Genomic DNA, 27,336 nt, shown 5'->3' with positions numbered 1-27,336 from the left:
TTACATTTTACTTTCAAATACAGATACATGTTTTTCAGATTTTTGTGGTATGTTACAAAAAGCAAAACAATCCAATGGAGTAGTTTCCGCATCTTGAAGCGTTTGGGGAAGATGCTGGTTAAGAGTTTCCGGTAAGAGTAAAGAAGAAGTTCCTCCCATTATTAACATGGTCCCCATTATTATTAAAGGCAATATAAGAATATCGGAACCCTAAAAATTTATTAAGAAGTGTAATAAACTTAGTACTAAACTTTATATATAAATAAATAAATAATTAAATTCAACAAATCGATAATAACTTTTGCTAAAAGCCACTAGGAAACTAAGTTCCTGTAGCTGGTTGTATACCATGTATCACAAAAATGTTTTATTTAAAATCCATTATAAAATGTATATAATAAAATACCCAGACGGGCTATATCACAATTACAAAACGTTTTCGGAATCTATATTCCATCATCAGTGTAACTAAGTGTACATGTTTAAATTTCTGTTACTGTTCTTATAAGTTGAGATGTTAAAGTTACTTGGAACTAGGGAATTAGGGAATTGGCAACTATTTACCAATTACCAATATGGTAAAAAGGTAAAAAGATATATAAATATATATATATATATATATATATATATATATATATATATATATATATATAAATTAAATTCTTTTTTATCAGTTATATCAACTTCCTTATGTTACTTTCCATACATACCACAGTTTGTATCGTTTTTCAAGAATTTTGTAATCTCTTAAACTCATCTACTAACTTCAACTCGTTTGTGGACAAATTGAGCTTAAAATATGCTAAATGTTTTGTTGACTAGTTTTTGTAATTTATTTGCTATACATTTTACCAAAAATCCACTATATTAACTACAATAAAATATTGGTATAGTTTATTTCACGAAAAATGGTTGAATGCTTAATGATTGCAATAAAACCCGACCGCAAGTACCCCCAGCTTAGTCAACATTAGTTGAGCAGGTAAGTATTCAGGTAAAATTGAAGCTACTGTTGAGTGTTTTATTTGTATAATTAATTCCTGGTAATATAAAAACGATTAAAAAATCGTATAAAATTATAAAAACGATTAGAATACATTTTATTTCATAAAGTTGTAAACATTTTAACAGTGAGTTTCACTATCAACGGTTCATCTTTTAATGACCACAATTAATTTGTTGATCGTTAAGTATTTCCTGGAATAATTATACACGTTCCCTCTATTCTGTATAATTTGTAAAAGTATATAAAACCGATGGGAAATTTTTAAATATACATTTTGTTTCATTTAGTTGAAAGTGTTACAAGTGTTACCAGTGTTATACCTATTTATACCTATAAAACAGCATTATGTGGCGTCCGTGGAAAAACATTGATGGTGCTTCTTCCAGTGTTCCAGCAAAGAAAAAGCATTTATCTGCTGGCACTAGAGAAATCGTAAAAACAATATATAGTTCTTTACTTACAAGAGGACTTACTGCTAATACTGCTGCCAGTGAAATATCTGATTTAACGAAAATACCTCTAACCACAGTGAAAAGAATTATATCAAATCCCATTAAGTCAAGAAGGAAGCGTAAGGATGCCGGTTCTACCAAATGTATTGACGAAAGTGATAAGGACTTAATAAGACAAAAAATTTACACAATGTACGAAGAGCAACGGATACCTACATTAGATGCTTTAAAACAACGGCTTACTAATGATGACACACAAATAAACTGTAGCCGCATTAGTCTTTGGAGAATTTTGTCTAAAATGGGCTTCAGATATAGTACAATTGACAAAAGGCAAGTGCTTATGGAGTCCCATCGAAGTGGCGTACTGAATATATAACTTGCATAAGAAAGTACCGTACAGAAGATCGACCAATAATTTATCTGGACGAGACATGGTTTGACACTCATAAAACACCATCCAAAGGATGGTCCGATTCTTCCAACAGATGTCAAATAAAATCTCCATCAAACAAAGGGAAAAGAATAACAATTTTACATGCAGGATCAGAAAATGGTTGGATCCCAAATGCCTCATGGCTTTCTGCAAAGAACATTAAAGACTCCTGCTTGGACTACCATGAGGATACAACGGCAGAGCTTTTTGAGCAATGGTTTAAGAATTGTCTTATACCTAACCTTCCTCAAAATAATGTGATAGTAATGGACAATGCAAGTTACCACAGTCGTCAATTACATAAGTCTCCAAGTGCAAATAACACGAAAATTGAAATTCAAAACTACCTGTTAGAAAACGATATATATTTTGAAGAAAGTTATTTAAAAAATGAACTGTTAGAAGTGTTAAAATCATTTTCTATTAAAAAAGTATATGTTTGTGACGCATTGGCCGAGGACATGGGACATACAGTGTTACGGCTTCCGCCCTACTATTGGTTATTTAATCCCATAAAGCATATGTGGCACCAACTAAAGTCAAATGTTAGGTCACAAAATGTTTTTCCGACTTTAAATGGTAGTGTAGTCGAATTAATAAGGAAATGTGTTGATGATATCTCCCCAGAAAGTTGGAAAAATTCAGTACGCCATGTAATGAACGTAGAACATTTATATGTTAGTTTGAATCACATAATTAAACCAATTGTTATTAATCTTGAAGAGGATAGCGACAGCCAAACAGAATTAGGTATTTAGGAATTCATAAATATATTTTGGTTATTTTGGGTATTTTTTTTTGTAAATATTAACTTGTATATATTTTTCTATATATTTTTTTTTCAATTCATCTTTTTTTTGGACATTATGTATTCGTTTGTATGTATATACTGTAAATTGAACTATTATTACTGTACATTTTCAAACTACTTTCTTCATGTTAAAAATTGTTCAATTATCAAGTATATTCACTTGAGCAACCTGAAAATACCATATGAAATAATTTTAATAAATTTTTATAATCGTGTATTACACAGCTACCAATGAAATATATTAAATAACAAACTTTCTGAAGTGCCCTGTGTACTTCGGTAGTTTATTGAGAGACTCTTGTATACACAATAGGATGAACTCAGGTAACCATTAAGCACTCAACCATTTTTCGTGAAACAAACTATATATATGGATAAAGTATTTAATCTACCAGACATTGTTTATTAGAATCATAATAAAAAGTATGACACAACAAAAAATACTAAAAATTTTTACTCCTACGAGTTTTCAGCTATTTTTAATAAGGTTTCTTTAAAAGTGAACCGTTTTCATATTGATTGATGTATTTAAGTGAAACAAGATCTGAATGTGGCATCCAACTGGGATCGTCAGTATCATCCTTTTTTGGCTCTTCGATAAACTTTAAAATTGGAATTTTTAATCGTGGATCTAAGAATACCATTCGATTTACCCACTTTATCTTATAATCTAATTGGGGTATCTGCAATTTTTGTTCATAATTAGCACCTGGGGCAAGTATTTTTGTGTTGTTTACCACTTCTTCATACCTTTTACAGTTACAACTTTCCATGTTATCTTTCTAATTGGAAGAAAAATAATATAATCATATACTTAATCTTGAAAAAATATTAAATATTTTGACATATGTCAAGTGTTTTTTTTGTTATGCAATTCTTCTTTCTGATGCATTTTCTTAAAAATTTACATATTTGCATAATATTTGAATAAAATAACAACTTTTAGTTATTTTTATAGATTCAGGTCGGGTTAACAGTTTTATTTTATTTATAACAGGGTTATGTTTTATTTTACTGATGATAACACAGAACGTATATATTTATATATATATATATATATATATATATATATATATATATATATATATATATATATATATATATATATATATATATATATATATATATATATATATATATATATATATAGAGTCACCACTAACGAGACGGAAGATTAGAGCGACACGGTAAAAGATTTAAAATTATGTAGGTTGATAAAGGCTACATTTTAAAAATTTTCTGAAATATACAGGGTGTCACAATAAAGCGCGGCGTTTCAAAGTTATATTTTTTCTTATGGAACACCCTGTATTTTATTAGATTTTCTAATTGTCCGCAAAAATAAGGTATAGTTTCATAAGACTATCCTATACCTATGTACATAGTGTTCTGAGCTATGTGAATTTTCTTAAATGTAAAACTTTAAAACGAGAACTCATTCGTAATTAATTTAAGCAATTCTAATAAAATTACTCATACATCTAATTGGTCGAATGTATTTCATGATTAATTTTGGTTTTAAAATTCAATATACCGATAAAGAGTTTAAATAATTGTAAATTACGCAAAAAATATGAGACTTCAGTATAGGACATCTTTATACCATTCAAAAGAGGAAACTTTTTTTAGTATTACGATTAATTAATATCCATGGTGTTCCATTTAAAATAAGCCTCATATTAGATATTGAATAATCCAAAATTGAAACTAAGTTGTAACACCCTATAAAGAAATGATTAATAATGAATAATAGAATAAATTTAACCATTACCCATATTTCGCTGTAAGAAAAAATTTGTTATAATTGCTTAAATAAGTGGAGAATGAGTCTTCTTTAAACATTTTTTTGCTTATAATGTAGTAAGTTGTGGTTTATTTTGTATTATTTATGTTCATTTTGTATTATTTGTTTTATTAAAATTCTTTCTGATTCGTTGTGTATTAGCAAGTAAAAGTATAAAGTATACACATTTGTTTACAACTACATTGGTTTCATTTATAACAAATATGTCAAAATGATGGGTTTAAAAATCGAGAGCAACAACTAAAATATTTTGAAATCGAAAAGAAAATTTTAAATTACGCCTAGTTATAGGACATCCATATACCATTCGAAAGTGGAAAATTTTTTTGAATATAATAATTCATTAATATACAGGGTGTTCCATTTAAAATAAGCCTTATATTACACATTGAATAATCCAATCAAAAATCTGCAAATTTTGAACACCCTGTAAATAAATGTTAATATTTATTCATGGAATACATTCAACCAATATCCAACTATTTAGAGGTATAATAAATTTTATTAGAATTTCTTAAATAAGTTAGGAATGAGTCTTCGTTTAAAGCTTTACATTTTAAGAATATTATAGGTATAGGGAGATCTTATGAAACTATACCTCATTTTTGCCGACAATTAGAAAATGCAATAAAATATAGGGTGTCCCACAAGAAAAAATATAACTTTGATACGTCGCACTTTATTGGGACGCCCTTAATATTTGAAATAAATTTAAAATGTATCTCTTATTAACCTTCAAACTATAAATTTAAACTTTTTTTTAATCTTTTACCGTTTTGCTGTAATCTTCCGTCTCGTTAGTGGTGACTTACCCTATATATATATATATATATATATATATATATATATATATATACTTCTTAAGTCTTTCTTCCAATTATTTGGACCAGTTTAGGTCTGCCTCTGGTTCTATTACCTGGTGCTGGTGGTATTTGTTCTCTTGACCCACTCAATTCTTGTATTTCGTGATTCATCCATTGTCTTGCATCCTCTTTGTTTTTCCTCTTTCGTCCCAGTATTTTTTCTGATAATTTTCCTCTCAAATACTTTCAATTGCTTGTTTTCTCTTGCTGTTAATGTAAATTTTTCTGCAGCATATACTACTATTGGTTTTATGATCGTTTTATAGATTTTCATTTTTGTGTCTTGGCTTATCTTCTTATCTCTATATTATTTCCCGCTTGAATTCTTCTTTTATATATACACTTTTATTTCTTCTGTTGACTAGTACCCCAAATATTTGAATGTTTCAACCTCTTTGAAACTGTGTGCATCTATTGTCAGTTTTGTCATTTGTTTCTTCTTTTTCTTGTTTACGTTCATTTGGTATATTACTCTCTTGTAATTCTTGGATCATTTTTCTTCTATTTATTTTGTCAAAAGCCTATTTAAAGTCTAGGAAAAGTGTATGTGTTTCTCCGTGGTACTGTATATTTTCTTTATCACTTGTTTTGGCGTATGTATGGCGTCTATCGGGGATCTTTTTTTTTCTAAAACAGTACTGGTCATCCCCCACGCTTTGTTTGTATATATTGTTAGTCTGCCTCTAATTATACCAGTCATTACTTTATATGTTACATTCAGTAAATTAATTGCTAGGTAGTTTTTGCATATTCTATGGTCTCCTTGTTTTAAGATTGTCACTATAATTCTCTTCTTACATTCTTTTGGCATTATTTCTTTGCTTCATATATTCTTTATTAGTTCATAAATCAGTCTGTATAGTGCCTCCCCCCCAGCGTATTTTATAAATTCTGCACATAATCCGTCTTCTCTTGCTTTTTTGCTGTTTTTAAGTTTGCATATTTTCTCTTCTTCTTCTGTATCATCTTGTTTTGTGTTATTGCTTGCTTCTCTTTCTTCTGCTCTATTTGTTTCTTAACATAATGTAACATATATGTTGTATCTTTTTGTAGAATGACAAATACGCATGAAAAAGAAGCAGAGTGGCTAAAAACCTTTATAAAGAAATGTTAACCGATTAGGAACAATTTTGGAACTATAAAGATTCTACGGGGAATCCCAAGGGTGATCAGATAGGTGATCATTCCTCGACAGCGAAAAGGCACCATCTGCTGTTAAATGTGTAGCATGCAGAAAATTTCTTAAAACTATCTTATATTCAAATAATATATTTCATTTTGGAACTATAAAGATTCTACGGGGAATCCCAAGGGTGATCAGATAGGTGATCATTCCTCCGACAGCGAAAAGGCACCATCTGCTGTTAAATGTGTAGCATGCAGAAAATTTCTTAAACACTATCTTATATTCAAATAATATATTTTCTAGTACATCCCTGACCGAGTAAAAATATTCCCCAATTCTACTTTCATTTACAGTTTGTAACTACGACGTTAAATATGGTTGAACTTATTTGTATCCGTTAGTCTTGAGATTCTAAACTGGGAATATTCGAGGTCAAATAGCGGCTTAACCAGAATTTTGGGCTGTTGCACGGCGAGAGTGGAGACGGGAGATGCCGGTACGATTAAGAAGATCGAAGTGAATTCAAGTTTTAACCATATAAAAGATTTATTTGGACGGGGTTTTGGATATTTGGAAAAGAAAATGTGAACCTATGGGTGTTAAAATTGGAGACCATACACTGTACAGCTTGCATTTTGCTGATGACCAAGTAATAACTTGCAGAAGATCAAGATGATATCCACTACATGTTACGAAAAATAGATGAAGCATATACTAAGTGGGGCTTATCAATTAATCCATCAAAAACAGAGTACGTAGTAGTGGGAGGCGAAGAAAGCACTTAGAACTAGGAAGCAAACAAATTCCAAATACTGATAGCTATAAATATCTCGGTGTAAACATTACAAACAATGGTCGGAATACAAAAGAAATAGCTACTAGAATTGGTCAAGGAAATTCAGCAATACGTCAACTGAATAGTATACTTTGGAATAACCACATCACCCGAAACACAAAAATTAGGATATACAAAAGTATCCATAAGTAGATAAGTAGAAAGCATTGCTACATATGGTCAGAGCTTTGGGTAATAAATAAAAATGACGCATCCAAAATAAAAGCAATGGAAATGAAATATTGGAGAAGATGTTGCCAACTCACTAGAAGAGATAGAGTAAGGAATACTGAAATCAGAGAGCGTATTGGGCATAGACATTGGACGTCCTGGAAACTATAGAAGCAAAAGGCTGAAATAATATGGCCATGTAGAAAGGATGACTGATCAACGATGGGCCAAAGAGAATGTTATAGTGGATCCCCACCAACCGCAGAAAAAGGGAAAACCAAGAAGATCGTGGAGACAAGAAGTAAAAGGTGCAATGAAAGATAGGGGTTTACAAGTAGATGACTGGAACGATCGCAAGCGTTGTAAGCTAGGTTGCGAGAAACGGCGGCAGCTGTAATAAACTCGTTATATATATATATATATATATATATATATATATATATATATATATATATATATTATATAATATATATATATATATATATGTATATATCCCAATCCCATCCCCTGTTTCATACGCGTATCCACGACCCCAGCTCTCTAAATAAACTCTGAGTGCCGTTCGCATAAGATTCGTTTATTTTGCTTGTCCCATCTCTACCCCAGTAACTTCTGTCCCAATTTTAACCCCGTAGTAATACCCTATGTGGTAGGCAAAATATTTTGTTACAAATGTTGGCAGCTATTTTTTTTTACGAGTATTATGACGACGATGGTCTCTGAGGTACGTCTCCGAGGCACCTGGTGCAGAGGATAAGCCTCGTATTCTGGAGTTTTATAAAAATTCGATACAAAATCAGTGCAAACTCGTTACTCGGGGACTTTAAGGGTCGCTGAACATGAGTATCATGACGAAGATTGTCTCCTCGGATTGTGCGCACGGTTGATCTCGCAAGGAACCTAGTCTCTTGTAGTTTCATGAAAATACGAAATTTTACATTTATCTTGTAATATCTTCGCTTTTTTTAAATATTTTAGATTAAAATTTTACTAAAATATACTATGGTAATTTCCAGAAAAAAAAGAATTGTGTCCGAACTCTTAATTTTGATTATAAACAAGTGGCGCGTTTTTGAAAAATTGTAAGCTACTCATCGATATTTTTTCTGATTAAAAGAACAGCCATTCTAGAAAAACCGCTAATGCTTCCTAAAATTACAGTTATACATATTCAAACGGCGATGGAATTAAAACGAGTGAAGGTAGAAGACATTCCCTGAGACAGAATTCATAAACTCCATAGTTAAGAAGAACATCTGGATACCGATAAACCTAAAATACTGAATTCATAGCCACAACCATTTTTAGATGATTTCTGTATATATCTTAATTATAATTATGTCTTTATATATGTTGCAGATATAAAAGCAAAAACAAAAACTAAAAACGAAACTACAGAAAATGCCAATTCATAAGTTTTGTTCATACCCTCACAAAATTTCCTCAGGGGATAGAGTGGTTGGATACACGAGGATCTATAGTACATTTAAAGATAATGATGATTAATAGCACAAATTTTATAGCAAAGTTTAATACAAAAAAACGTAATAATATTATTGATACCTTCTTATCTGAATTTTTACTCGATTTTATATGACCACTCCGACAAACCTCAAATACAATACATCATAAAAAGTAAATGAGCAAACCTTAAGGGATTAAGCAATAACTGCAATAACTAAAAATGATAAAATGTCAATATTACGTACCCAAATTAATTTGTATAAAAATAATAAAATTTTATTGGTTTAAGGCTGTTTTATCGGTGCATCAAAACCTAGGGACAGTGTTTTCTCTGTTATTTACAGACAAAATGTCTCGAAATTTGGACACGTTATTCGAAATTATGTTGCCTTTAAACTGATGGTTTTACTTTTTTATTTTTTTGAAACTTCTGTTGAAAAATTGGAATATACTATTTAACGTTCTATTATAACCAAACCTTTTACGCCCATCACTCGAAAGAGTTTTTTTTTCTGTAATCGTTGATTTTTGTTTCACCTTTCTGTGTCCAGTAATAATCGAGAAAAGCGTGTTCCAACTTTAAAGAAAATTGCTAAAAAAATACTGAAATCTAATAGTGAAACGTGTTACTCATCATTGGGCCTAGTTTCATCGTTATCGCCTTCGTGACGTCAAATCTCATGAACGTACAGTCAGTTAGTTCGTGTTAAAACTAATTTGAATGGAGAATAATGTATTTGTTGTCATTAAACTACCCGTCGGCCGGCGGCACTGAGTAAAGATGGTCTCGCGTAAGCAGTGTAGAAAAGTAAGTGATACGCCCATTTTAAATCGCAGTTGGCTTGAACTGCTAAACAGCCTTAAGACATTTCCTTACAATTTAATAATAAGTATATTTCGGGTACTAGCGTTACATAAACTTATAATTAGTTAAATCATGAATGTGTTGCTTGTGTGAGTCCATTTTAAAAGGTAAAAGAAATAATAAATTAGACTTACTCACAATCAATTTAATTTAACTATCCAGACGACCGGTTTCGCTTTCTACAATATGATAAGCATCTTCAGGTCTCGATACAAAGTTAAATAATGATGCCGGTACTCTATTAATTGATGGTTAAAAAAACATGGTTCAAACTATCCTGTATTGTTGATTAGAGAACTTAAGTCTGCTATTGTAATTGTTTGACAGTAAACGGGGAAGTTCTTGAGGAGACAGATTTTATCCAATGAAGTAGAGATAGGTGTAATGTGATTGTTTGTTTGATGAAAGTAATGTTCTATACCATTGAGTTATTTAAAAGTTATTTATATTTATTTTAGAGATATATTTATGATATTTTATGATATATTTATTCATCCTAATTCCTAATTCACTTAAAGTTTTTCACAATTTATCTCTTTTAATGTTTGGGAAAGATTCGTCTTCATTTCCTGTCTACTAAAAGTTTTGTCCAAAGCAGGAATCTATTTCTGTAAATAAAGTAAAATAAAATAATATTCTTCAAATTAATTGCTTCACAGAATGGTCTATATCAATGGGCTTTCTCCCTGTTGAGGTTTTAGGTGCTTCTGTAAAACTCCCACTCTTTTGTTGCTTTAATAAAAAGTTGCTTCTTTAACTGCGGTCATATCTGAACACTTTGAAACTATACTTCAAACAGTACTTGTAAAATTTTACACAAATTTTCACTACACAAGTTCATTTATTAATATCGCTTTTTATTACAGAACTAGCAATTATGGTGTTATAATTACAGGACATTACAAACACAACCTTTTATTCTTAACTACAGTTATTCACAATCTGCAAAACACGTTCTGCCGCTTGGAAATTTTAATCCCTTTTAAGCAAGTTGCAGTTTTCGATACTGCAATATGGACTTGAAAGCTGGACATTAAAGCAAGAACACATAAATAAGTTACAGTCCTTTGAAATGTGGTGTTACAGGAGGATGCTTAGAATAGCAAGGAAACAGAAGAAAACTAACACGGAAGTATTGCGAGAAATGGTTAAAGAATGCGAAATAATAAACACAATAAAAATAAGAAAGTTACAATATCTGGGACACGTAATGAGGGGACAGCGATATGAACTGCTAAGGCTGATAATACAGGGAAAGATAAGAAGAGGAAGGAGTATAGGAAGAAGGAGAGTGTCATGGTTCAAGAATTTAAGGGTCTGGTTTAAATGAACTCTTCAGAGCAGCAGTAGATAGAGTAAAGATAGTGATGATGATATCCAACCTCCGATCGGGAGACGGCACTTAAAGAAGAAGAAGAAAGTTGGCCTTATAAAGAAGCTTATAAAATGGCCTCCTACTTTTTGGAAATTTACATACAGTTCAGCATAAAAGCATTGTTTAATAACTGTATCATGAAGCTCCTTTTACCCAAAACTGTAGATAGTACCACCTACAGAAGGAGACTCTTAAGTAGAAACATGGAAAAAATATTAAGCGTTTCAGGATAGAGTGTTATAATCGAAAATTAAGAATATCGTGTGTTGGCAGAATGACAAATTATTAAAAAAATATTAGGTTAGACAGGAGAGTGGTCGGATGACAATTCAAGACAAGATTATATTTAAAAATTCCTTTATAAAAGGTATATATTAAAACACCTTAACGGGCTACATCACAGAACGTTTTCGGAATTAATATTTCATCATTAGTGTTATTCTACAAGTATATAACCACTTTAATTAAAGAAAACATGAAATTTAAAATGTTGACCGAGGTTAATACAAAAATGTGGTTAACACTTACTGGATGTATATGTTTTGAGAGACTAAATACTTGGGTGAAAACCCGATAAATGTTGTTAAATTGAATTTTAGTTACATTATTTGATGTTATATACTAGGACGTTTAGGTTACAACAGGAATTGATACCATGGCAACGTATGACTCCACTGGAGGTTGCTAGTCGTGAGACAAAGTGTCACCGAGGACTTGTTGATAGCAACTGATTAAAATCACAATAATTACATGTTGGGACGGAAGTCGGAACAAAGCAGTCAATGTAACTTGAGGTATTTATCTAAATATGACAGTAGCCAGCAATATTTAAAATTGAATAAGTTAAAATTACAATAAAAATAACAGTAGCAACCATTAATATATGGTAGTTTGAATTATGAATGTATCCTAAATTTACGTTGGGAAATTTAAAAAATTGCTTAATAATGTAGGTGTACTAAAGTTTGGAAAAAATTTTTTTGGCGGTACTGATAGGCAACCAACTATACAAATATCTAAATTCAGTGGTGGTGATTTAAAGATTTTTACAAAAGGCCCTTTATGTTTTTACAACAATGAAAAAATGGAAAGCAGATATTTGTAGGAAGTTGAGTTCTTTAAATTATATTGGAACGGAATTTTTAAATAATTTTTTGTGATACATGGTATACAGCTACAGGAACTTAGTTTCCTTCTGAAAGATTGTACTGTTCGAAGTTCGGGTGGAATTTTCTTAGTGGCACCAAAATTGACCAAGTCTGGAGAATTTTTGGGATCGGTTGGCTAGTATGTAGGTTCACCTGTTGATATTTATCTAAGATTATTACCATTCATTGTCATCTACAGCTGTCTGCCATTCGGATTTATTATTCTAGATCCCCAGTGTGTTTAGCATTGTAATTGCCTTCAGCAAGAAACCTATTAGCACATAACCTATGCTAATGCTATGCCTTATCGATGACCTAATTATAATTAAAGTTCCTGAATGTGCCATCTAGATGCTTTGTATTATATATGAAGTAGTTTGTAATTTTGATGTAACATCGATTTGTAAAATGAGTTTAAGATATTAATTAACATTATGTCAATATTGTGATTTGGTATAAAAGCTTTGACCTTATGGACACGTTGTGCTAGCCTGTTGACGTTCCAAATGACTATTTTCATGAACTTATTAATTTTGAGATTTGGGCAGTTTGGGATAACAGTTTTAAGTAGGTTTAGCATAGTTCCCATTTTTTCAGTAGTATTTTTAACATGCCTTTTAGTTCCTTTACGTCATTTTTGGTTTTTGTTTGGATCATATTGGTACTCTTCGTAAACATTATTGTTACTAGTGACTCGGGCATAGCTGATGCCAGTTTGTACAGGTTGTGTAGAGACTGAGTGAGTGGCTTGCAAGGTTTGCTTAGCTCTAAGTGCGGTACATTTCTTTGCAGTTCTTTGTAGATGCTAGAACTCTTATAGTTTGCGAAGTGGTTTTCCTAACATTTGATGTCGGTGGATTTTTTCGTGCGAGTGCATTGATTTTAACTAAAAGAGGAATATAAGGCTAACGAACTTAAAGAGGAATATAAGGCTAATGATAGTATGCACATTAAGAAAAATAAGGTAGCCAAACAGAAAACCCTCTTTCTTATTTTATTGATGCTTCTGAGAATAACATTATATAACAAACAACTTTATATCCTGATATTAACATATATAGCTTGTTAAATTTATATTTTTATTATAAGGAATTTACAATTGACAAATGCACAAAAGGGGTGCATTTATTCGCTGGGAATTAGTTTATTTTTTTGGACTTACCGATTCCTTGATTCTTTTCACTTAGTTATGTTTTTGTTTATATGAAGAGTCAGTATATGTTTCGTTAACCTTAAGGCTTATTTTATTTATTTTCCGATTCGAAAATAAAACATTCCTAGCCGAGAGGTAGTCGATTGGAAAGGACTGGCGTTCATTCTTACATCTGCTTTTGGCTCACTCTGTTGCTGACAAGGTTCAGCTATAATGAAATGAGCCTGTGTCTCCGCTTCTTCTTGCTAGTGGTTTGAAGGGTGGGGTGACAAATACTATAGTGCTATAAAACTTCATAATTACAGCATGAAAATAGAAGCAAGAATAACTAATAGACGATGAAACTAAAATATTCAACAATCACTAAGCATTTTTTTCATTAACAGGCATCCATTGGACAAGTGTATGAATAAAACATTAAACATTAATACGGTACTAACTTTAAGAATCCTTGTTGAGCTACTGCAAGAGATTTTGTAGATCTGCATATTTTATAATGACATTTAACGTTAACATAAAAATAAACAGATATAAGGTACAGGATTACTTACCAGGTAGTTAACTAAAGGAATAAATATAGGTCCTAACATCCCTATAACCGAACTAAGACTCATTCCCAATCCCCTTACTACGGTGGGATAAAGTTCGGACGCCATCAAAGGTAGCACAACAAAAGACGAAGATATACCCATTTTACCTACACAGTATAGAGCCAGTGTAGTAACGTAATCTAAAAAAAAATAATGAAAATGTTATATAGTTTTTATATAAAAGAGAAAGTAAATAAGCTGAATAAAATTTATTTAACATATTCTTACATCTTATTTTGTTTATTTTTGCATCTATCTATAAATTTCCTATCTAAGTAAATTGGATAAATTTCTGTAAGAAATTTATTCAAGTGTTGCTACGCCACTGGTATAGCAAACAATTTCTAATGTTATAGGATCTACCGAGGTTACATTCTTAAGGCAAATTACAAAGAAATCGCTGGTATAAAGCATTTAAAAGCTGTTTTTAACCATAGAAAATTAGTACCTAGAAAATCCCCGGTTAGCAATCATTCAAAAGGAGGGTTTAAGCTATGAACAACTCCCCTTCGTTGGCTCAGTGAAGATGTTCGTTCAGTTGTAATGGAAACACCAAATAATAGTAGCAGAGTTTATTGTTGAGACGTACACTATGGGTGTTGACCCGGGATTACTTTGAGTAGAGACTGATGAAATTGATCGTTGAAGACTATCAAGTTCGTTGAGTGAATATTGATTGAATGCTTCTCTAGGCAAGAGATATTAGTTTTATATAAACTTTAATTGGGTCAATATTTTCGCGGACCTCGCGTGACATGTGTATTTAATTTAATTGTTTAACTTTGTCAGCACTTTTGACTGATGTCCAAATTATATTATTGATAATTGACCAAATGTGTATGTAACCTAATTAACTACGTGTGTGTATTTAATAACAAATATACTCATTCGGTCTACTGGGTGATAAAATTATACTGTCCAATTTCGGATATGAATTCTAAAGATTTGATATTGGACATACTGCGGAATCGGGCAATCTGGCCCAAGTGTCAATACTCAAAGTTTACATATAAGTATTACATAACATAGCAAAATTCAAACATGATAAATTATAAATAGTTTAAGAATAATCAATAATCTTCCAACCGTACCCTAGCTATCAATGTCCGACTCTATCTCTAGATTAAAATTAGGGCAATTGGATGAAAATATGGAAAGTGAGATGTCAACTTGGGAAGTCGACGGTACATTGTTGTGCCGATTACTTACTAATACAGGCACTTCCTGTTCGTTAGTCTGAGTTTGTGGATTCCCTGAACGACATAGTCGTGCAACAGGACGGTACTTCCATAACGTGAGTATCCCAATTATTACCATTATAGTAATGATCCCGGTGGCCACAAAATAATGCCAATTAGATTCGTGAATCGATCGCCACTGCGTATGCGTCATTTCTTGTTCCAGACTCTCCTCCTCAAGTAACATATGACGTAGCTCTCCTCCTGGTATGTCAAAGTAGGTGTTTAGAGGCGTGTTAAAATTGCGGGGTGTCATCGCCACCAGTTGGGCCACGGGAGTGATTGGCGACTTCAGGTAACTCGTCACTGCTCTGTCCACCCCACTGCTAGTGGGGAGTAATGTAATATTTTTCGTTTGGGCGATACATTTGGGTGAAAGCTTCAGGAATGTGACTCGTTCCAGTACTCTTTTGCTCCGACTTCCATCGCAAATAATGGATATGTGTATTGTGACTGGCGTGATAACTAGCCAGAGGTTGGGAGTACCCATCTTACTCCATTGAGCTGTCTGTATTGTCCTGGCTACCACTGGACATGTGCTATTCTTAGATCGCTCATAAATTTCTTCAAGTATGTAGTTTGGTTGGGTATCCATGTTTCTTATAGCCGTTGGTGAGCACGCTATCTGCGCCTTTGTCAACAGTAAGCACCTTTCTCTATCTTCCGCGGTCAATTCGAAGTAGTGCAGTGTGTTATAATCTACGACCAGTAGATTCCTTGGGGCGACAAATGTGCGCAACACCGACCCCTCAACGTTAAGTGGTATGGCCGTGACTTTGAGCATGCTGTACTTATTTTTCCCTGTCACTATGAAGTAGCCGATGACTGTTATATATCTGTCGTCATGACTGACTTTTGTTTCTATAATGGGTTGTCGTCGTATTTCGACCCCTTGAGGCAGTATCTGCCCTGCTTTCCCTATTAATTTGGTTATTTCACCCGGTTTCCCTATATCAATGAAGTGTCCGTGGTTATAGTGAAGGTTTAATATTTCCTCGTAAAATTGAGTATATTCGTTTATGAAGTCCATAACTTGTAATGCTATCGTTTGTATTCGTAACGTGCTATATTCGGTTTCTAGTTTTTGTGCTTTGTCTTCTACTTCGTTGAGTCCTTTAGATATTTCTTGTAGACCTGTGATTAGTGCTTTGTTAAACTTGTTCATTTGCTCGTTTATCCTGTTCTCTGTGCGATTGATTGATGTTATTATTTCTAACATTATCTTCGCCTGGTGCTGTGATCCCTTTATTAGCTCCTTTTGGTTATTATCTAATGCTTCAATGTTACTGTAGGCTTCGTCATTGACTCCAAATACTGAGGTTAATATTGTTCCTAATATTCCTCTTCTTTCCCTTCCTTTTATTTCTACTGTCAACCCCTCGCTTACTAACTCCGCCTTTCTTTGTCCTTCCTCTAACTTCTCTATTATATCCTTACAATTCACGATTTTTATCTCATGACACAGTTCTCGTACGCCTTGTATCATATTTCCTATTAGTTGGTGCTCTGTTCGAATTCTTCCTTTTTCGAGTAACACCTTTATTCGAAATGTTCCCCGGTCTATGACGACCTCTCCAACGTCTTCTGTGAAAAATCCTGGTACCGGATTATATATTTTATACGGTTCTCTCTTTATGGGTTTTAACATCGTTAAAAACATTATAGCTACTAGTATTTTCTTCCATCTTAGTGCTGCTGCCTTCTTCGGCTTTTCCTGTTTCTCTTCTTCCAGTCGTATTAGCTTATGTATGGGTCTTTTAGTCAGTTTCCCGTTTGCCTTTCTCACTGTTACTACTCTGGTTAATCCCTCCGCTCCAGGGTGTGTTTCTGTTACCCTAGCTAATGGTCATCTGCCTGGAGGTGTATCCTCTTCTTTAGTTATAACTATTGTTTCTTCTTTTATGTTAGGGTGCGCCTTATGTCATCTATTTCTCTGTTGTAATTGGTGCAGGTATTCCTGTTTCCAAATTTTCCAGAAGTCTCTTTTTATTTTCTCCAATAATCTCCACCTCGTCGGCATCTTCAAATAAGTCGTAAGCTCTTCTTCCCGATTTGGTGATATAATTTCTCTCCCTATAAGGAAGTGAGCTGGTGTCAGGGCTATTTTCCCTTAAGGGTCTTCTGATGACCCACATAATGGTCTCGAGTTCATACATGCTTCTATTTGTGCCAGCACCGTACTCAATTCTTCATATGTTAGAACTGTTTCCCCGATGATTCTTTTCAAGTGATATTTTATTATTCGCACTGCGCTCTCCCATAATCCTCCGAAATGTGGTGCATATGCAGGTATGACATGCCACTGGGTACCTAATGCCAGTAATCCTTGTTTTATCTCGTCATCTATTTTTTGATTTTCTTTTTTCAACAAATTTGCTGTTCCTACGAATGTGGTTCCGTTATCGCTGTATACGTTGTTGCACTGTCCTCTGCGTGCCGTAAATCTCTTGAACGCTGCGATGAATGCATCCGTAGACATATCGCTTACTACCTCAAGGTGTACTGCCTTCGTTGACAGACACACAAATACTGAGATGTAGCCCTTATAGCTCCTCTGTCCTCTGCCTCTCGTGGTACTTATTTTTATTGGCCCGGCATAATCTATTCCTGTGTTAGTAAAGGGATGACTCGGGTTCACTCTGTCTTTTGGTAGATCTCCCATTAATTGTTGTGCTGCTTGGCTTTTATACCTCCTGCACCTTAAACATTTTGCTAGATGATCTTTCACGGTTCTTCTGCCGTTGATTATCCAGTATTTCCTTTTTATGAACTGTAGTGTTTGTTGTAATCAGCTATGTAGATTTCTTGTGTGACTATCTGTTATAAGTAACTTTGTTAATGCACTATCCTTTGGCAAAATTATCGGATGTTTTTCTCCGTACTTTAGATTCGTGTGTCTCAGTCTTCCGGTGACTCTTAGAATTCCTTGTCTATCCAGGAATGGTACCAATGACGCTAATTTATTTTTCTTGTCTAATTGCTGTTTCTTCTTCAGCTTATTTATTTCTTGTTTGAAGTAGGCGTGCTGTGTGTGCGCTTTATCACCTTAAATAGCGTTTTCTCTAATTCTTGGACTGTAAGCTGACTTTGTCCATTGTCCTTCTTTTTTCTGCATTTGTCTGCAAATCTCCTACAATATGAAAGTACTCTTCTCATTCTGTCTAAATTTGAGAATCTCTCGCATATGTCCTCCTTTATCGTTGTCGTGTGCACCGTTATTTTCGTTTTGACTTCCTCCTCATTTGTCTCTGGTATTTCTTCTGATTCCTGCGTTAAAGTTTTGTTACTAGTCAGCCAAGTTGGTCCCTTCCACCATAGCTCTACTTCTAATAATTCTGATACGGTACTTCCACGTGAGAGGATGTCCGCTGGATTTTCCTTTGTATCTACCTTATGCCAATTTTTCGGTCCTATAACGCGTCTTATTTCCTCTACTCTGTTGGCGACGAACATTTTCCACCTTTTTAATGATCCCCTTATCCAAGCCAGGGTTATCGTTGAGTCCGACCATGCATATACCTCAATGTTTTCCCTGTTCAATGCTTGTAGGGTTTTCTTCATTAAATTTGCTAGTAGTACCGCGGCACACAGCTCGAGCCTCGGTAACGTCGTTTTTCCTTTCAATGGTGCGACTTTCGATTTTGCTATCATTAGATTCGTTCTAATTTCTGGGCCTAATACCCTTGAGTAGATTACCGCTCCATATCCTTTAATAGACACATCTGCAAATCCATGTAGTTCTACTCTGTTTATCTTGCTTAAGTTGTTCCACCTGGGCAATGTTATTTTCTCCAGATTTACTAATTGCGCCTGGTATGTATTCCACCTGCTTTGTTGGTTGCTAGTTAATTCTTTATCCCAACTGGTCTTTTGCTCCCATAATTCCTGTATGAACATTTTCGCCTGAATTACTACAGGTGCTATCCATCCCAGTGGGTCGTATAGTTTTGCTACTTCTGACAGTACGTGTCTTTTCATTATTTTCTTTGCCGTCGTTATCCTTATTTTGAATGTGATTATATCCTCTTTAGGTGACCAGTGTATTCCTAACGTTTTCCGTACTTCTTCTTGTTTGAATGCCTTGGAGTCTACGTTCCTCATATCCTCCGGTACATTCTCCATTATTTTTTCTTCGTTGCTCAACCATTTTCTAAGAATGAAACCTCCTTTTCTGAACAGTTGTATTAATTCCTTTTGGGCTGTTTCTGCTTCCTGCACTGTCTCAGGCTCCTCCTAGTATATCGTCTACATACATGTTTTCTTTTACAATTTTCGATGCCAACGGGAACCTCGCCCCTTCGTCTTCTTGTAATTGTTGTATTGTTCTTAACGCTAAAAAGGGTGCTGCGGCCGTGCCGTATATCACCGTCGTTAAGTTATACTCTTGTATGTGGTCCTTTGTGTCCTTTCTCCACAAAATTTTTTGATATTTTTGGTCTTCTTCTGCCATTCTGATTTGTCTAAACATTTTTTCCAGATCCGCTGAGTATGCTACCTTATTGGATCTCCATCGTAATAGTATATTTGTCAAATCTTGTTGTAATTTCGGCCCTGTGTGCATAATATCATTCAGGCTTACTGCCGATGAGCTTTTGCTTGATGCATCAAACACGGCTCTTATTTTCGTTGTAGTACTATCCTCTTTTCTCACTGGATGATGAGGTAAGTAGTACCCATCTCCCTGGTTTTCTGCTATTACCATATGACCTTAGTTTTCATAATCTTCCATGAATTGTCTGTAATTCGCTTCTAACTGTTTGTCTTTTGCAAACTTCCTTTCTAGTTGCATCAATCTGGCGAATGCTTGCTGTTTAGATTCTCCTAACTTTGCGACGTCTTCCCTAAACGGAATTTTTACTTCGTATCTCCCTTCTTCATTCCTTTTTACAGTCTGTCGATACAGTTCTTCACATTCTTGTTCTTCCACTGAGGAACTTGTGTCCTGATTTACTTCTTCTTATTCCCAGAAGTTCTTTATTTGTACGTCCATTTCTTGTCTTGATATCATACAGCATACTTCTGCTTTTATATTCTCCCTTTCTCGTGCTATTCCCGAAACTATCCATCCTAGTTTGGTGTTTTGACTCAGGAGTCCATTACTTATTCTGTGCATCCCTTCTGTCAATATGTAACTGTATTCTTTTACTCCTAGTAGTAAGTCTATCTTCCCTACCTTGTAATATCTTGGATCTGCCAGTATTGCATTTTTCTCGTTATAGTCCGGTAGAATTATATCCTGTTCCGGTAAATTCCTTGTTATCTTCGGTAGTACTAGTGCTTCTATTTCCATCTCGAAGTCACTTTCGTAATGAGTTTCGATTATAAGTTTCATACTCCAGTTGGCTGTTTTTTCTCCTGACGAGCCTATCCCGGATATGGTCGCCTGTATGGGCTTCCTTGTTGTTCCTAGCGTCGTCGCAGCTTGTTCCGTTATAAATGCGCATTGTGACCCTTGGTCGATTAGTGCTCTCATTATGTGTGAATCTCCTTTCGCATCTCTTATGCGTACCACAGCTGTCGCTAGTAATGCTTCACCTTCCTTATAGCTTGCACAGTTTACTGAATTCTGCCCTCTTTGTTGGTCGTTGCTATTCCTATGCCCATTGGTATCTTGTGTATTTTCTCGCCTTCCGTTATTTTGTTCTCTGGCGTTGTATGGATTATTATTTCCTTCTCTGTACCTATCAGCTTGGTACCCGTTTCTTCTATTGTTTGAATCTCTTCCATTTCTTTCTTGTGTTTGTTCTCCTTTTGTTCCATTGGAGTTTCTTTTGTTGCTTGTGTTTCCTTTTTCATAATGCAACATATGGTGGTGGTCTCCGCCACAGTGTCTGCACCTATATTGTGAATAACATTGTTTTTCTTTTTTATGTGCTAGGCAGTTTGTACACAATCCTTTTTCTTTTATCATCCTGTTCCGGTCTCTTACATTGAGTTCCTGAAATTCTCTGCAGTTAGGTACTCCGTGATCTCCGTTGCATATCACGCAATGTGTTCTTGGTTTTCTAAGAGATCCTCCTTGCTTCTCTTGTCTTTTTTCTGACTCCAGCAGTTCCAGTGTCTGAAATCTTCGCTGTAAGAATGTTTGTGTCGATTTATACGTCGGTATCTTTCTACTGTCTCCAATGTGGTTTTCGTACAGCCTCTAAGTTTCATTGTCCCATTTCGTTATGATAATTCGGGCTATCAATGGGCTCCACGCTTCCGTGTCTGTTCCTAACCCTCCTATGGCTTCCAGACTTTCGTGGAAGGTGTCATGTAGTGATTTCAATGCTCTAGCAGAAGATTCCTTTACTTCCCGCGCTAGTAGCATCCTGTCTATTAATTTAAACAATATCATCCTTGGGTTCTCATACCTATCTTTTAGCATGTTCCAGGCCACTTCGTAGTTGGCCTCGGATATGTTTAAGTGTTGTATCATTCTGTTGGCTTCCCCTCTTACTTGAGCTTTTAGGTACTGCATTTTTTCTGCGTTTGATAACTGGTCGTTTTCATGTATTACTTTAGTAAACAGTTCGTGAAAAGTTCTCCACGTTTCATATCTGCCTTCATACACAGGGATTTTTACCTGCGGCAATGTCACACCGTCCCTCCTCTGTGTGCTTTCTGGCCGTTGCATTCCTGGCCTTATTTTCTTTAAAACTTCCCTGACTTTCCTCTTTAGATGATTTATTCTCTTTACTTCTCCATTATCTGTAGCGTCTAGTTCCTCATTTACTGCTGCTTCAATCATTAGTGTATTCACCTTTTCCATGTATTCTCTTAACTCTGACTGCAATTCTTCATCCTCCTGCAAGTCTTGTTCATTTTCTGGCCGTAATAATTCCTCGATTTTTTGTTTTCTTATCTGTATCTCCTTTACTTTCGGTGCTTTTCCTCTTTTCAGCACCCTTCCATATTCTTCCAACAGGGTTTTCCCCTCAATGTATATCTTAAATACCTGATCATAGTATTTTGTTTCAAAATATTTTTCTTTCGTTATACCCCCTTCTAGCAGCTTTTCGTGGTTATTTAAAAATTGTGTTCAATATTCTTCTAATTTTTCCTGTCTATCCCGGATGTATTGTTGATTTTTCCGAGATTGGGAATCCTTTTTTGTATTTGAAACGAGTTTCGTTATTTCTGTTCCTATTTCCGCTTGCTTAACGTATATACTTTCCATGATTATTTTTATAAATTTTTACATTTAGCGGTAAATATATTAGACAATACGAAATGTACGTTATTTATTAAATAAGTATACCTGTACTATAACACTTTCTTTTCTATCGGAATGTGCAATTTAGCGAAATATGAGTTTGACCTTGCCTGCTGTGCTATTCTTTGTACTGAGGTAGGTCAAGATGTAAACGACACTCTCTCACAATGATATATATCAAAATAAATGAAATTATTTGCTACGTAATTATTTTAATTTTTCAAAATAAAGTATTTAATTGAAATTAAAAGCAAGCTATATGTATGAACGTTTCTTTTTTTAAATTGTCATACAAAATTACTGTTTAGTAAATTATAGTTGTGAATGACGTTTATTTTTTGTTTTATCAATTCTCTGTATTATTTAAATGGTATACATTCTAAAGTACATTATTATACGATTGATAGAGTGGAGATTGTTGTTCTAAATTGTTAAATTGTAATAAAAAAAAAAACTTGTTAAATTGTAAGATTGTAAAAGTTGGAAGATTTTGTAATTATTCAAAAACTTACGGTTTTTTGTGTTCTTAGACGTTGAGGATCCCTCGCTTCTGGTGGGTTCTGCAATCGGTCCTGTCCTTTGGCTGCTCTGCGGCTCTAGTATGGCTCTCGGCTTTGGTACTGCTCTCGGCACTAGTATGGCTCTCGGCTTTGGTACTGCTCTCGGCTCTAGTATGGCTCTCGGCTTTGGTACTGCTCTCGGCTCTAGTATGGCTCTCGGCTTTGGTACTGCTCTCGGCTCTAGTATGGCTCTCGGCTTTGGTACTGCTCTCGGCTCTAGTATGGCTCTCGGCTTTGGTACTGTTCTCGGCTCTAGTGTGGCTCTCGGCTTTGGTACTGCTCTCGGCTCTAGTGTGGCTCTCGGCTTTGGTACTGCTCTCGGCTCTAGTGTGGCTCTCGGCTTTGGTACTACTCTCGGCTCTAGTATGGATCTCGGCTTTGATACTGCTCTCGGCTCTAGTACTGCTCTCGTTCTCCCGGGTCTAGTGGTCTCTCTCTGCTACTGAGGGTGTTGCTGGCGTGGACTGTATAGGCTCTCTCAAACTTCCTTGAAGTATTCTGTTTCTCGATAGGACCATGAACAAATTCCCCTTCGTTGGCTCAGTGAAGATGTTCGTTCAGTTGTAATGGAAACACCAAATAATAGTAGCAGAGTTTATTGTTGAGACGTACACTATGGGTGTTGACCCGGGATTACTTTGAGTAGAGACTGATGAAGTTGATCGTTGAAGACTATCAAGTTCGTTGAGTGAATATTGATTGAATGCTTCTCTAGGCAAGAGATATTAGTTTCATATAAACTTTAATTGGGTCAATATTTTCGCGGACCTCGCGTGACATGTGTATTTAATTTATGTAAATTGTTTAACTTTGTCAGCACTTTTGACTGATGTCCAAATTATATTATTGATAATTGACCAAATGTGTATGTAACCTAATTAACTACGTGTGTGTATTTAATAACAAATAGACTCATTCGGTATACTGGGTGATAAAATTATACTGTCCAATTTCGGATATGAATTCTAAAGATTTGATATTGGACAAGCTACCTAATAAAAATTTTGAAGAAATTTCCCCTGATCCCTGGTAGGTAAGGCAGTGATAATTTTACAGTATAACATTATATCCCAGCTTAGCTGGTCGCGTCTTGGTTAGAGTTTTCAACTCTCGCATATTAGTCAGTGTCAATTTAATATTCGATCAAAGGGCTCGACGCATTTCTGGTTTAAAAGTTTTAGACTCTCGCGTATTAAGTACATATATCTAGTTATTGTTAAATAGCTTATAGTTTAAAAGCTACATGTTTCAACAAACGCTTATTATAAATCAAGTATATTAATACTGAAGGAAACATCGTTGGCTCATGTGACAATTTTATTGCAGGGTGCAGGTGACATATGAAGGGTGCAGGGAATAAAGGCGCAATGTCAACTTTTACGAAAATCGAGATTTTATTGCTATATGTTAGGAGTACTATAAAGGCTCAAATCAATACCTTCCGTCAGGGAATATAAGCGTTAGCTCAGTAGAAAGTCGCAAGTAAATATTTGGTAGTCTGGGGATACAGGCGCATAGTCCATGCGTTCTAGGAATGAAAGCGCATTGTCACTTTCGTGTGGCGCCACTGTGACTACAACTTGTCTTTTCTTGAGCTGTTAGTTGCACTAAAGAATTCATCGTAGCAGTGTGAAATTTATTTCAGTCTATAATATCGTTAAATTATTGATTAAAAAAATGAGTAAAGTTTTTGCCAGTGACTTTATAGACAGTAGTAGTGATGGTTTAGAGAACCATAAACAAGAAAAGATAAAAAACGGAAAGAAACTGGGCGGGTGAATGAGGTTCGTAAAAGGATACGACTACAGAGTCACGTAACAGGGCAAAAGATATCGTTGCTTTGAAATTGTATCACCTGACGCTAGACAGTCAATAATACGTAGTTTTAATTTACTTAACTCAGAGGATGCACAGAATTTATACCTATGTTGTCTTATTACAGTTTTACAAATTAAACAACGGAGACCAAGAAAAGATTTGACCGACCCAGAAAAATTACATGATTCAACATATGTTTACAGAGTTCGATTTAAAAATGCCGACGAAGTTACTACTGACGTACCTATCTGCGCTAAAGCTTCTCTGTCTATTTATGGAATCGAAAGAAAGAAGTTAGAGTAATTGCAACGATCTTTGAAATTCACTGAAGAAGCACCTACAAACAAGAGAGGTAAACACTCTAGTCGCCCTCATAAGCTATCGGAGGCTGTTACTGCTGCTGTGATGGAACACATGTCCTTCTTTAAAGGAAGAGAATCCGATTATTGCTTCAAGGATTCTTCTAAAGTGTACCTATCTGAGGAATTAAACGTTAAAAAAAGTGGCAGATGTACATGGAAATGTACAAAGAGGCCCCCATTTCTTACGAATCTTACAAAACTTTATTTACGAATAAGTTCAATATTTCATTCGGGTACCCCCGAACAGATAGTTGCAGTACGTGTGATGAATACGTTGCAAAACTAAAATCACTCGGGAGAGAAAAAGCTAACTTGCCCCCTCTTACTGCAAGCGAATCAATTCTTGTTCTGGAAAAACAGATAAAAAACCTTTACACTGCAAGCCAACTTCATAAAATGAATGCAGAAGCTTTTTATAAGAAAAAACGGCAAATGAAAAGTTATGCAAAACCAATGAAAAAATCGAATGCATTTACATTGACTATCAAAAAACTTGCCAGTGCCTAACATTTCAACAAATGATGTCTATTACAAAAGACAATTATCTGTATTTACGTTCAACATACACGTACTAGCCTCCAATAAAAGTATTTTTTATACATACCCACAGACAATAGAGAAAAAGGTGCAGACGATGTGTCTTCTCTCCTTCACCATTTCGTTCATAATTTCCTTGATCCTTCGGTTGAAGAGTTGTTTATATTTGCAGATTCTTGTGGGGGCCAAAATAAAAACTATACAGTTGCAAGATTTCTGTATTATCTTGTTCACATAGAGAAGAGACTTAAGACCATACATATGATTTTTCCAATAAGAGGGGACTCAGACATGAAAACAGATAAAAATATGGGGATTATGCATACTGACTTTGTTATTTCGGGTCCCTCGTCTTTACTCTGATTATCTTCATATGTATTTTCCTGTCTCTGGTCATGGAATAATTCCTCTATATATTCTTTCCATCTTCCTAATTTTTGTTCTGTGTCCACTAAAATGTTTCCTTGTTTGTCCGTTAGTATGCTCGAGGTTTTTTTGTTTTGCTACACCAGCTAATTCTTTAACTTTCTTATGGAGGTTGAAGTTATCATATCTGTTTTGTAAGTCTTATTTTTCTTGGCATTTTCCAGCGAAATAAGTCTCTTTAGCTTCTCTTATTTTTCTTCTTATTTGATTATGCAGCTGTTGATACTGAGTTATGTTAATAATCTTTTGCCTTCCTTTGTCCTCCATCATTTCCAAGATTTCTTCTGTCATCCAATCTCCTTTCTTGCATCTGGTTGTTGTGAGTTCTCTGCGACTTGGTTCGATAATTGCATTTTTAAAGAATTGCCACTGTTGTTCTACATCACCATCAATTGATTCCGGTATAGATTCTAGGTTTGCATTAATTTCTTGTTTCAGTTTTCTTTGAAGTCTTCTGATTAAGTAGATTAGTAGCGTTCCTGAAGGTATTAAAAAAACTAATTACAAGGCACCATCTTCAAAGAGCTCTAGCTCCCTTAGCAAGCATTTTCGAACTAGGTGAATTGGGTTAAATTGCCTTAAAATTATCTGAGGAATCTCCCGTTTTTGTTTGTAAGTAGAGTTTTTGGAGGCCCTGTATAATTCTGAACTTATAATAAGTTTCTAGCAAACAAGTTACAGCTAATTTAGGAAGTTACAACTAAACTAGGAACAAATTGCATTTAACTTTAATCTTCATAAGTTATTTACCATTTTGTACCAGAAAGGTTGCTAAACAGGACGTTCCTCCAATAATCATGCTAATACATAGTGTCCATCTTCGACCAAGCCTTTCCATCGCAGGCCATAAGAATAAATAAGTTGGAAGTTCTACGGCTCCAGCAAGAAAAAAGTTCAAATATTCATCTCCACCTAAAATAAAACGATATATTATCAGAAAACTTCCTAATATAAATTAGATTATAATTTTTTAAATAAAAATGCTACAGTCTATTTCATGAAATTACTGCTTTGAATGATCGTGACAACGAATATTTTACTGTGCAACATAAGAAGTACGAAAGTAAATTGCTCTAACAAATATTCCAATAAAAAGGA

The 27,336-nt window shown here is 34.4% G+C and overlaps 1 protein-coding gene across 1 annotated transcript; it reads right to left on the bottom strand.

Annotated features, from left to right (window-relative positions):
- Positions 1-27,336, bottom strand: LOC140431621 (beta-alanine transporter-like). The gene is made up of 3 exons (XM_072519515.1): positions 26,989-27,336; positions 14,061-14,239; positions 1-210 (listed from the first exon to the last, which is right to left on the bottom strand). The coding sequence occupies exons 1-3, from the start codon at positions 27,074-27,076 to the stop codon at positions 1-3; spliced, it is 477 nt and encodes a 158-aa protein (XP_072375616.1). The 5' UTR covers positions 27,077-27,336.

This window comes from Diabrotica undecimpunctata, unplaced genomic scaffold, assembly GCF_040954645.1.
Source record: "Diabrotica undecimpunctata isolate CICGRU unplaced genomic scaffold, icDiaUnde3 ctg00001531.1, whole genome shotgun sequence".
Lineage (NCBI taxonomy): Eukaryota > Metazoa > Arthropoda > Insecta > Coleoptera > Chrysomelidae > Diabrotica > Diabrotica undecimpunctata.
This window is presented reverse-complemented; position numbering and strand designations above follow the sequence as displayed.